Source organism: Pholis gunnellus (genome assembly GCF_910591455.1).
Source record: "Pholis gunnellus genome assembly, chromosome: 15".
In the NCBI taxonomy this organism is placed as follows: Eukaryota; Metazoa; Chordata; class Actinopteri; order Perciformes; family Pholidae; genus Pholis; species Pholis gunnellus.
In genome coordinates, this window is record NC_136542.1 from 653,770 (window position 1) to 666,867 (window position 13,098).

At 40.4% G+C, this 13,098-nt stretch overlaps 1 protein-coding gene across 1 annotated transcript; it reads left to right on the forward strand.

The window, feature by feature from the left end:
- The first annotated feature begins 186 nt into the window (after positions 1 to 186).
- coch (coagulation factor C homolog, cochlin (Limulus polyphemus)) lies at positions 187 to 12,741 on the forward strand. The gene is made up of 15 exons (XM_079174069.1): positions 187 to 248; positions 3,033 to 3,080; positions 3,175 to 3,219; positions 3,858 to 4,014; positions 5,407 to 5,540; positions 6,229 to 6,300; positions 6,785 to 6,841; positions 6,951 to 7,098; positions 7,654 to 7,757; positions 8,234 to 8,457; positions 8,827 to 8,941; positions 9,624 to 9,767; positions 9,852 to 10,008; positions 11,003 to 11,097; positions 11,185 to 12,741. The coding sequence occupies exons 2-15, from the start codon at positions 3,047 to 3,049 to the stop codon at positions 11,355 to 11,357; spliced, it is 1,659 nt and encodes a 552-aa protein (XP_079030195.1). The 5' UTR covers positions 187 to 248; positions 3,033 to 3,046; the 3' UTR covers positions 11,358 to 12,741.
- The last annotated feature ends 357 nt before the right edge of the window (positions 12,742 to 13,098 follow it).

The window sequence follows — 13,098 nt, forward strand, 5'->3', positions numbered from 1 at the left end:
CGTTTTTCATTTTTCTGTTTCTCTCTCTCAGGTCGACCTGTCAGTGAAGCCCCTCCCACCTCCCCCTGTGATGTCACAACTGTAAGGTGTGTGTGTGTGTGTGTGTGTGTGTGTGTGAGTGAGAGAGCTTATTTAAAGGGCTGCCTCTCTCTCTCTCTGGGCGATCGACACCAGCTCACCATCACCAGCTGACCGTCTGCTGCTTCCAGGGAATAAACTCTGAATCCTGAGAAACGGCTGAAGAAACAGTAAGACGAGTTCACTGATTCTTTACTGACTGAATGAACGAATGAACGAATGAATGAATGACTGGTTTAAAGATTGTTAACTGGTGATCTCACTGGTTTACTAATTGATTGACCGTTTTTTTTCTGGCTGACTGCTTAACTGTTGGCTTGACTAGTCTTTACTAGCTGACGTTTACCTGGTTTACCATTAACTAACTAACTGGTTTACCTGTTGCCTGAATGGTTACTGGGTTACTGGGTTACTGGGTTACTGGTTTGCTGCTGACCAGTTTCACAGTTCATTCTCAGTGTATTCTGTTTACTGGCTGATATCTCAGTGTAACCACACATCATGTAATGAACTAGTGAACTGACTGTTCATTAACTGAGTTAACTGTTGTTTTCATTCTTAACTAGTTGACTGGCCTTCACTGACTGGTTTATGGCTGACTAGTTAACTGAGTCGACTGATCTGGTTTAGCTGTTTACTGGTTTACTTACAGGGTTGGGAGGATAACTTTAGAAATGTAATCCCATAATATTACTAATTACCTGTTAACTAATCTAAACCGTCAGCATCACATCACAGGAAACTCTCCGTTACTCTTGATTACCTCAAAACCAAATCTATGAAAACAAGAGAAAAGTATTTTGTAAGTAAATCAGAGAAGATGAACAACGTGACGGCTGAAGTTCTTCCAGCTGTGGAAGCGTTCTCGTCATCAGAGGACCTGAATCATTTCACACGTTTTCCTGCATCTGAACACTTTGATATTAAATTACATGTGGTTAGTTCTGGATTATGTTTGCTGGAAGCGGTTCTCTGGTGATGTTCTGTGATGTTCTTCCTGTTTCCTGCGTTACGTACAAATGGGAGAGTTGGTAAAGTGTTCGTTTATATATCTTAAATCTGACTTCAGATCATTAATATCTCATCAAACAACGATCATCTGTGTAAAGATATAGTGAAGTAATGTCTACGCATCCTTCTGTTCCCTCTCAGGTAAACACTGTTAGCACTGTTAGCACCGTTAGCACTGTTAGCTGCTTGGCGCCGGCTCAACAGTCACCATGTTGAGAGGCTATATAAATGCTCCTTGTATCTTGTATTTAGCAGCTTTTAAAACAAATTTAGAAATTGTAATCTTGCTAATAATCTCCAAATTGTTTGCTTAAAATATTGGTAATCTGATTACATCTTTTATTTAACATCAAGCGAGTTAATGATGTTGTATTCTAACTACGTAGCGCCGTTCCTCCCTCAGCCTGGTCATGTGTAACTAGAGTGGTTTGCTGTCTGGCCGACTGGTTTTGTTTATAATTCATCTGTATCTTGTGTGTTGACTTGTTAACTTATTGTTTCATGGTTTAACAGTCAGTCACTGTACTCTTTACTATGAATGACCTTTTACCATTTACTAACTGGTTTACCATCACTTACCTGCTTTGCTGACTGGTTTGCTGTTCTTTACTCCCGTCTCTTGTGTACAGTGTGAACCAGTGTTGGGCCGTGTTGTTAATAATGTTTCTTAAATACACTACATGTATCATAATTTATAAAAATATTTGTCTCATTATCTTATGTTCTCATTGCACAGCTACTGTGCTCCTCAGCTGCTCTGCTTCAGTGCAGCTTGTTTTAAGTAGAGCTTTGATCCAATCAGAGTTCACCTCTGTGTCTCTAGGTAGAAGAGAGGCCCCAGGCCTGCAGACTCACCAGTGAATCCATGTGCAGGTTAAGTGAATGGGGACGATGTTGTTGATCGTCATAGTGTTCAACCAATCAGATCTTTAGTTTGACATGTTGGGCGTATTCTTTGACGTGTCAGAGCTGCTAGCTGGCCTACAGCTACGTCAGCATTAACACACAGCTCAGTGTGCAGTGAGCAGCAGCTCTGCAGTGAGGTGCAGCGTGTGCTGTGATTGGTCAGTGGGCGAGCACGGGACTATTGTGAAATGAAACTTAACTTGCCAGCAGAGCTTAGTTGGAGGAGTAAGTGTTCAAATTGAAAGATATGAAGAAGTTATAACATGTTTAGGGGTTTGCTTGGTGTAGTTTATTATTTTTTTTACCTAGCTTTGTTTTTTCAACACTCAACGGCTGAATAAGGAGGAGAAACGGATTTAGTGGCGGAGTTACTGACAACATCTTCCTCAAGAAAGACATTTCAGGAAAAGCTGGACATCGTGAGAAATGGTCAGTGAACCACAGCTGCAGCGCTGACTCAGCAGGAAGAGGATTTGTATGAACGGTGTTTCTTGCTGACAGCGTCGGAGAAGTGTTGCACATTTTATGGCTGGTTTGGAGCTATGAAACATCTCCACAACCGCAGCCCGACGTAATACAACTGAGGCTCGACTGTCATCACTGCTCCATGAATCCAGAAGGACTTCTGGAAGTGAAACGATGTACTGGGATTAAACTCTTTAAGTTTCGGTACGTCACAAACTGCATTAGTGTTTTTACAGAGTAACGTTCCTGCTGTTCATTTGTCTATCGTGTGGTTTGTATGAATAGTGTTTGAATGGCTCGTGCTCTTGTGTGGTGGAATGCGTGGATCCGCTGCAGGTTTGCTGGATTGATGCTCATCATGAGGTTATTAGGAGGTAATTCACCTGCAGCAGGACACAGAAGGCCCAACACTGGTGTGATCTCATTTTGGTTGTCTGGTGTTGTGATAGTTTGCTGGTGAAGACATGAATGTCTAACCCTGTTTCATGTGTATAGTTTAGTGTGAGCGTCATCATGTGTACAGACAGATAAATAAACTTGTAATCACGTTAATCATTGATGATTGATGACAGTTTCAGGTGCAGAAATGTCTCAGCTGTCTGTGCTGCTGCCTCTGACAGGTGAGCCGCTCTTCTTCTTCTTCTTCTTCTGTTTTATTTGCTCTTTCTTGTGTATTTGATGACGGGTTCATGTGATCTTTCTTTTTATCTGCAGGCCTTTTCTTCTTGATCTCCTCAACGTCTGGATCAGAATCCAGCGGTCAGTCCTGAATGTTTCCTGTTTTCTTTCCTTCCTTCTTCCTGAACCTAACTAAGTAATTGAATGTAATTTAAGTCTTCGTCTTCTCCTTCTTCTTCTTCTTCTTCTTCTTCACTTGGATGAATTGTTTCTGTTGGCTCTCAGAAACACGAAGCGGTAACTTTAAACTTCTCTGCGTGACTCCTTGTTGATCCTCAGAAGTTTATTTTGAGCCTGAATCATACAAAATGTCTGAAGCTCTGTTTCTCTCTAACAGATGAAACGGATGAAAAGCTCCTTTTATCCAAAGTCAAAGAGACGATTTATGATTCTGAATAATTTGGCTTTCTGTTTCTGAGGGCTAGCCGCTAACGTTAGCCTGTTGCTGTTTGCTGGCTAACGAGTTTCAAGCCTTGGTTATACTTTCCATAAAGACGCTGCTGGAAATGACTTTGTTGTTGTTTTTATTATAATATTGTCACATATATGGTTTTGTCTATAATTAATGTATCTTTGAGGATATGAGGATCCATTTTACTTAGATATAGAAAAACCTGAAATATAGAAAAATCACAAAGAAAGTACAACAAATGTTAAAGACAAACGGTACAGATGTGTTCACTGGAGTCCCTCTGATGCCGCTGTGTGTTATTGATCAGTGCCGTACCCGGTGACCTGTGGGACCCGTGGAGCCGACCTGGTGGAGGACGGCGTGGAGGTCTTGTGTCCTCCAGACTGCACCCAGTGGAGGGTGGCGGTGTTCGGGACGGGGATCTACGCCTCCGTCTCCTCCGTCTGCGGAGCTGCCGTCCACAGGTGGGTCGATTGTTTTCAGACCCTTTTATTTTTGCTTTCTCTCGTCACACTAAAGCAGATCTCTGTGCTGATTGGTGGAAGTCAGGCAGGTTAGCAGGAGATTAGCGTAGCCGGATCGTTACACGTGGATCAAAGACTCTGCGACCGACAGCAGCTGCAGATGTGACATAATAAGGAGTCCTGCTGTCTGCTGAACCTCAACTAAACACCAACACCACGAAGGAATGTGCAGCGCTGAAGGATTAAGCTCTCAACCCTGAACGACCTCCTCCTTCCTCTGCTGAGGGCCACGGGGGGGAAGCTCCTTCCTCCACCGCCTCACATCTCTTCTTCCTCTCTGCTTTAGCTTCACACACTTCCCTCTGAAGTCTGAATCTCTTAAACGTATCGAACGATGCTTCCTGTTCTGAGATCCGGGGTCCGGCCGGAGACACTGTTATTATTCTACTTTCCTTTCTTTTATCATCTTATTTACATATTACAACTCATTATGGTCTGTTCAGGCTTCCATGTGTCATGTTGGCCAAAGCACAAAAATGTCATGAATGTAAAAAATAATAACAGCTGAGATCTGTGATGTAAACAAACGAGATACAAAATGTGGTTTATTTAGTCGTACCTGCAGCCTCCGGCATTTAGGAAAAAGAAAACATTTTTTTACAAAAAGTATGACCATGAATTGAATTTGTATTCAAATTATTGATATTCAGTGAAATAAATATAATTAAACGAAAAAAGAATTCACTTTTTAAAAGCGTAAATATTCCTAAATTCTTTTCAGTTGAACAGATATTCTCTCCCCGTCACGTTTTAACAAAAACAACTGATTTCAGATGATTTGATCTGATTTAATAAACCGTCGGGTAGCACCGGGAGGAGCTGGACAGACAGCGTCGTCATCCAATCACGACAGCGACTTTCATTCCATTTTTTATATTTTAAGTTGAATATTTAAAGTCATCATGTCACAAGTCGTTTATTTTCTTTCAAGTCATGAAAACAGAGACACGAGTCGACTCGAGTCCACTTCTCTGGGACAGTCGGGCTATTTCCAGTGTTTATGCTAAGCTATGCTAACCTGCTGCTGGCTTTGACTTTACGTTTTATTGGACAGACGTGAGAGTTATATATAACAAGTCTGTTATATTAAATATGAATAACATAAGAAATATTAATAACAAGTCCGTTGTTTAATTAAATCTATAACACTTGTTTTAACACACTCTTAATTAGCTTGTTTATCATATTTGATTGTAAGTTTTGATACTTTGTATTCTTTAACTATTGCACTTGTATGTTCAAACGTAGAATCAGAAGCAGAGTAAAGTTTGTGTTGATCAGCCGATGAACAGTTTAAACGTTTGATGTTCTGACCGTGTCTCGGCTCTTCAGGGGGGTTCTGGGTCGGTCCGGCGGCCCCGTCAGGGTTCACAAGCTGCAGGGACGACACAACTACATGAGCTCCTACGCACACGGCATCCAATCACAGGCCCTGTCCCGCTGGAGCGCCTCCTTCAGCCTCACCAGTAGGTCGGAGCCCGTTTTGTTCTTCCAATCGATCGATTAGTTTATTGTCCTGTGAAGTTTAATCCTCTTTGGGGATATTGGTCACATTAAGTCACATTGGACATTTTTTAGTGTCCTCTGCTGCTTTTATGTCTTTCACAAAACAATCTCAACTCAAGGTCCGAGCTTGTTCTGGAGCTTTCTACAGTACCTCACCGTCTTCATCGGCTGATGGAGTTTTCTTCGTTGTTCAAACTTCAGCACTTTAAGGACTTTTTGACGACGTTGGTTTAAAAGTTGAAATCAGAACTTCGTCCTTGACCTCATAATCAGCAGTTTGACCAACAACTCAAGGTCCACTTACTCACTTGTTGAGTAGCTTTCAACCAGTAGATGGAGTTAATACATGTAAGTAGAGTCGTTATAAAGGGGTTACAGCTTGTTGTGGAGTTCCACCGCCCCCTAGTGGAAGAACAAGCCGCTTAATGCAGCTTTAAATGTTTATTTCCTCTCAATACCGTGTACTATACAAATATATTCATAATACTCCATCATCATTAACATCTTTGTCCAAAGGTTAAACTGGGAACTGATCCACTGAAATGAAGGAAATCTACCAGATTTGATTGATGTTTGTTCATTAAATATACTTTAATGTACAAAACTAATAAGCCAAACCTGTGTGTGTGTGTGTGTGTGTGTGACCAGAGCCTGTTAACGTCCCACTGGAGTTGACCAGTGAGACCAGTACCACATCTCTGCCTGCAGCAGCACTACCAGGTAATGATACATATTATTACTACTTACTATTAAAACGTTTGTTATTTAAAGAGCTGTGCAACAAATCAACTAATTTCCTGAATCAACTAACGTAAAAGCTGTTCCAGAACCAAGAAGAACCAACGTTACATTACTGAGCGTCTACAAAACGGTGGACGCTCAAAAGAAATATGCAGAATGGTGATCGGATTACAAAATAAATCTGTTGATGCTGGTGATTATTGAAGAATGCTGTTATTTGAATTCCAGCTTTGTTTTACAGTAATGACACAGAAGTAAAAAACATTTTTCCTGTTGTTATCAGGACTCTTCTTCTTCTTCTTCTTCTACTACTTTTTATTCTTCTTTCCTGAAGCTTCCAGACACAACAGGAGTGTGATGTTTCCACCAGACATACTGTGTTACCCTAGCTGACCAGTGTGTGTGTGTGTGTGTGTGTGTGTGTGTGTGTGTGTGTGTGTGTGTGTGTGTGTGTGTTTTGCAGCAAAGAAACCACTGAAGAAGCCGTCGGTGAAGAAAGCTCTGACAGGTGGAAATAAAGGTAAACTGTGTGCTCGGTGTATTTGATATTTTGAACTTAAAAGATTGAACATGAACTAAGATTGTTTTAACGTGTGTGTGTGTCTGTGTGTGTGTGTGTGTGTGTGCAGACTGTCAGATGGATATCGCCATGGTGATCGACAGCAGTAACAACATCGGGCAGCGGAGGTTCAACCTCCAGAAGAACTTTGTCACCAAATTGGCGGCCATGTTGAGAGTCGGATCAACAGGGCCGCATATAGGACTGATCCAGGCCAGGTGAGACACACACACACACACACACACACACACACACACACACACACACACACACACACACACACACACACACACACACACACAGGTAAAGGTGTAAATAATTAACACATTCAGAATCCAAAATAGAGTATTAAAGAAAATTTCCAGAAAATGCTCAAGAAAATAAATTCCCAAAGTTTTTGATTATCTGCTTTAAAGTTTACTTAAACATAAATTGTGCTTTAGAGTGTGTTATGGATGAAGCATAAAGTTGTTACATTTTACTCATTTAGGGGCTAGCTACTTAGCTAGCTAGCTTGCTAATTCCTTGCTGCTTTCATGCTATGGTTATAAAACGTCAAAAGCAATTCCTTCTACTTCTTCAGCTTAATAAACTTCCAAAAGCCTCTTGGATCAGCTGGAAATGCATCGTCACAAAGCTGAAAATGGCTGTTTAGGGATTCGTGGTTCTCACAGGACTTTTACTTGAAGTATATGTTGCTCATAATACTTTTATTCTATTACTTGAGACACCATTTTCAACTGGCGTGTCTTTCACCTGGATTGCGTTTGCAGTGATTCTCCCAGGACTGAGTTCTTACTGACCAACTACACTCAACCTAAAGAGCTGCTGTTTGCCATCAAGGAGCTGGCCTACCTGGGAGGAGACACCAACACAGGTAACACACACACACACACACACACACACACACACACACATAACATAAAGCATTGATGAGTCACTAACCTTTGAAGAAGTAAAGACAAAATGTCCTTACTTTCCTGGTCTAAAGTTGTAGTCCTCACACAGGCATATAAGAGAACTCTCACACACACACACACACACACACACACACACACACACACACACATGCATGCATCCCTGCTGTGATCGTATTAACTTGATTTATAGTGTTTTCTCTTTTAAACTGATGGTTCTGCCCAATTCCTGCATAACTTTTTATAAATATATTTCTTTGTTTTTTAAACTTCAAACAAAAGAAGAACATTGTTGGGATCTGGAAAGAGCATGTTTGGTTATCAGCAAATATGAAAACTAAATTATTAACATCAACATTGGCAGCCCCTCGGTGGCTGTAATGGTGTTAAACCTGCATTAAAGCGTCTCTTTAACTGGTTTCTCATCTCGTTGCAGGTAAAGCCATCATGCACGCGGTGGAGACCTTCACCCAGGAGAACGGGGGGAGGCGAGGTCACCCTCGGGTTATGATGGTGCTGATCGACGGCTGGCCGTCTGACGACCTGGAGCAGGCGGCCATGTTGGCCAGAGAGTCCGGCATCAACGTCTTCCTGGTGTCTGTGGCCAAACCGGCGCCCGAGGAGCTCGCCATGGTGCGAGACAAGGACTTCATGAAGAAGGTGCCCGTTTTATTCACATCTTCTGTCATTTATTAAACATACGTATGTAATGTACACGACCGTTTTCTAAAACGGAGTTTAATTCAGACACTAAATGTTTTATTCACATGTGAAATGATTCAGACTTCCTCACAGGGTCACATGACATATTACTGTTGAATCAGTTTGATTATTGATCAGAAAATATTGATTGAAGAGGTTTAAACTGTGATTAGTTCAGATGGTATAATAGAGCTAAATAGACAAACCTTCTGTTTCTATTGTGAAGTCTCCGTCTACTAAACTAAACATCTGTTGGTAAAGAGACTTTTTACCACATAAAAGACGTGTAGAGTCTGAAACGTTTTGGTGGTTCTCTTCTTCCTGCAGGCGGTGTGTAAAGATAACGGTTTCTTCAGTTATTCCATCTCCAGCTGGTTCAGCACCACCAAACACGTCAAACCTCTCGCTCAGAAGCTCTGCTCTCTGGACAGCCTGCTCTGCAGTGAGACACAACTACAACTCAGCACCACGACACGGTTCACTTCAGCCTTTGTGTTCGGACACAGACACGACAGCAGAACACCGATCTCAACCAAGACCAAAGAAATAGGAGAAATTCAACATTTGCTTCATGCAGAGTTGGATTTTAATAGTGTTCTAAGACAGTTGTTGTTAGCTTAGCATTACGATGGGAAACAGGGGTAACAAAGCTCTGTTATTAACACTTTGTATCTTGTTTTGTTTAATTTGGAAAAGGTTTCTTACCATCAGCCCAACGTTTACTTTGTCCGCCATGTTTCTGCGTAAAATGACGTCAACTCTTTATCCAAGTTCTTCTGACTTGAGGGGGCCTTCACATGAATTTTCCCGGTCATTAACTACTTTTTCCGATTATTCCGACACCACATGAATGCAGCACAATTGAAATGTGGTTGTAGTGGGCGGAGCTAGAGAAAAGGTCAGGAGGTCACAGAAAGCATTCTATTTCTGAGGAGGATTTAATTTCCACAGCAGATATCCTGACAGACTGGACCTGCAACAAGTCCCACAAGTCATAGTACATGTTATATTATTATATATTATATTAATATGTTATATTACCACATGTTATGGTTCCTGCACAGTTCATGGTGCTATATAAAGTTAGTGCTAAGCTGAGGAAATGTTGATGTGTGTTTTTTAAGGTAAAACCTGCTACAACTCTGTGAACATCGGGTTCCTCATCGACGGTTCTTCCAGCGTCGGGGAGGGAAACTTCCAGCTGGTCCTGGACTTCCTGGCGGGAATCACCAGAAGCTTTGACGTCTCGGACGTGGGAGCTCGCATCGGTCAGCTTCACAATATGAAAATGATCTGATTTATTGATTCATTGACGAGCCAATTGGCCTGCTGACTGTGTGTTGGATGTCCAGGTGCGGTGCAGTTCACCTACGATCAGAGGCTGGAGTTCGGCATGTTTGACCACTCCAACAAAGAGGACTCCATCAACGCCCTGAGGAGGATCCCCTACATGAGCGGAGGAACGGCCACTGGAGCCGCCATCAGCTACACCACCCAGAACCTGTTCAGGTAACAACACACCTGAGTACATTACAACACACCCAACCAGGTTTTAATCATTTAAAGGGCCAGTGTGTCGCATTAAGGGTGCTCTATTGGCAGAAATGGAATATAATATTAGGAGTATTAAATATTAGAAAATCATTCTCCTACTCGCTTGGCACACGGGAGAAGTTTCAGTTGGTTGCAGTCTGCATCCTCACCACTAGATGGGACACAATCCTACAAACTGGCCCATTAAGTTGAAGGCTGGTGATAATTAGCATTTCTTTAAACACAAACTAAATATGAATTAAACATACTAAATGTGGATTCATCCGCCGCTGAAAATAGTCCCCAACAAATCCACTAGTTCCTCCCGTTTGTTTGATAAAAACTACAGTGAGCAGCTGTTTTAGGAAATTACTGAGCCCTTTTAATACAAAATGAAACTATCTATTTGAGTTTTTAAAGATTTATATCTTCAGTAGGAACCAATGGGTTTGGAGCTGAGAGCCACAGACAGGAAGTCAGACAGTGTTGAGAGACGGACTAACGAGTTGTTGGTTTGGATGTGCACATGGGTTTTTGGATAATAAGAAAATACAGAATGATAGGAGACACATTGTGAAACATTAAATGCAGCAATGTAAAAATGTTGATGCATATCACAGGTGACCAGTTACCCAAAGAGTAAGTGAGGCTTTAGGAACAGATTTTAAAACAGAAATATATGTTTGTTTTCCTACCATGTTAGTCACCTCAAAACCCCTGAAAGTTTCTGACTAAATGACAAAATGTTTGCCTGCATAAAAACATTTGAATCGAACATTTTCACAGAGAAAAAGAGAAAATTGAGATTTAAAAATGAACTCTGAAGTGCTGGAAACTACCTGCAGAGAAATGTGACCAAATCCTGAAGTGGTGTTCTGATTGTTGAAGTTTCTTTCAGCAGGATTCATCGTGTCCGAAGGAGAAAAAAACACAAACACCTGAATTAGATTTGTTTGTTTTTCTTCACCAGGCGGACGGGACCAGGACGTAACTTCCTCATCGTGGTGACAGACGGCCAATCATATGACGACGTCAGGCTTCCAGCGATGGCTGCACAGAGACAAGGTGCGTGTTGAAATAAAGGAAAGACAGCAGCAGCTTGTGCTCACTTCTTAGACAAATGTCCTGTTTCACCCATCCACCAATCACCAGGCATCACCATCTACTCGGTGGGCGTGGCCTGGGCACCCCTGGACGATCTCAAATCGATGTCATCAGAGCCGAAGGAAAGCCACACCTTCTTCACCCGGGAGTTCACCGGCCTCGCCGAGTTGGTCCCTCTGCTGGTCCGAGGCGTCTGCCGAGACTTCACAGAGAACAACTAAGAACACACACACACACACGTTTGCACGTCTATACTAGTGATGACAAACGTAACTCAAACCTAAAAGTCTGAACCCTCAAAACAGCCTAACAATGAGAGGACAAGAGAAAATATCTTTGATGACCCACTTTGAGGGTAGAGAAATATGTCCTCACAAAGAATACAAGTACACATTTGTACTTCTATATTCGACATAAGTTGCAGAGACACTAATTCTAAAACAGTCTTAAGTCTTAACCCTTAAAAAGCCATTTTAAGAAGAAAAAACTAAATAAAATGTTGTTTTCAAAATGTCCTCACTTTGCAGGCAGAAGATCAGGTCCCCACAAAGATATAAATACGTTCACACATACACACTGTATATATACTGTATACATATACCAACTAGTACTGATACATACACATGTATATAAAATACATAGAGAGACGCATATATACCAAATACACATATTTAATAAAGGAGATCATCATCATCAACAATAGAAACGATAGAAACCAAAATCATTCACTTTTCACTGAACAGAGTGTTTGATTCTGTTATCAGATGTAATTTAGTAAATTGAAGTACAACAAAGAAACTAGTGAAAATATTCAAATTTATATCTTCTGTATTTGTATTTTAAAACCATTACTGAATTGATTTGGTTAATTTTAACCCAGATAACTTTAAAAAGAACCATAATCATCACTAATTACTTTAAAGCTGGAGAATCTAATTTACATAAAACAGATTCTAACTATAAAATAAAAACCTGCTGGATCCTCTAATGAACTGCAAATTGAAGAGAAAGAAATGTGATTCTGGATACTGTAATTATGAATTTTAAGAATCTCATAATCAATAATAAAATATAGTTTTTTGAGAACCGTATCTAGTAATTACAAAATAAAGATGTTGTGATTGTGAAATATATTTCTCTTGATGAGATTTGTATGTTTTTATTATTAGATCTGTATCTTCTATTATTTTGGGATTATGAGATCTTTATCTTGTATTTACGATAATGATCTCGTAAAGACAAGATTATTATTATTATTGAACAGAAAGCTTAAACTAATCTGTTATAAACAAGATGAAAAGATTCTGCAAAATAAACAAAAATAGGCCAACAATTCTGAAATCATCTCATTGTATTCGCATTTTATTTTTTGATAGTTTTCAGATTTTTATCATGAAACACAAATCAAAAATCTTTCTTTCTTTGTTCTAATCTTTAAGCTCCATCCTTGTTTACATTGTAATCATCCAGATGTACATTTGACAAACACGTTGATTTCTTATGGTTTGTATGTTTCTTTGCTTTTGGGAAACAGGCATCATACTTTAAGAAAAGATATAAAACATTTATAAATCTGATTTCCTGTCTCTGTGTAACTGAAACCTTCGCTGTCATTTGGATGTTAAATGCTGATTCTGTCCTTTTTCTGTATTTATTACCTCTTTTCTTTGAGTCTCTCAATAAAGAATAGTTATTTTTACAGCTTGTCCAGTGATGTTTGTTCAGGTAGCTGAAGCTCAAACTATTAGACGAGGACGCTGCGCCCCCTGGTGTCCACACGGCACATTACAAGACAACAAAGAGTCCCGTTAGAAGAATCCGACGCAGTCAGAAGACAAAACTGTTTCCACGTTTCACATGTTGATTCTCATCACGTTTGAATCTGTTTACATATAAATGCATCAAGTAGAGCATCTCAAAATCCTGATTTAGAAAGTTGAAATGTTAAAATATTATTTCTAC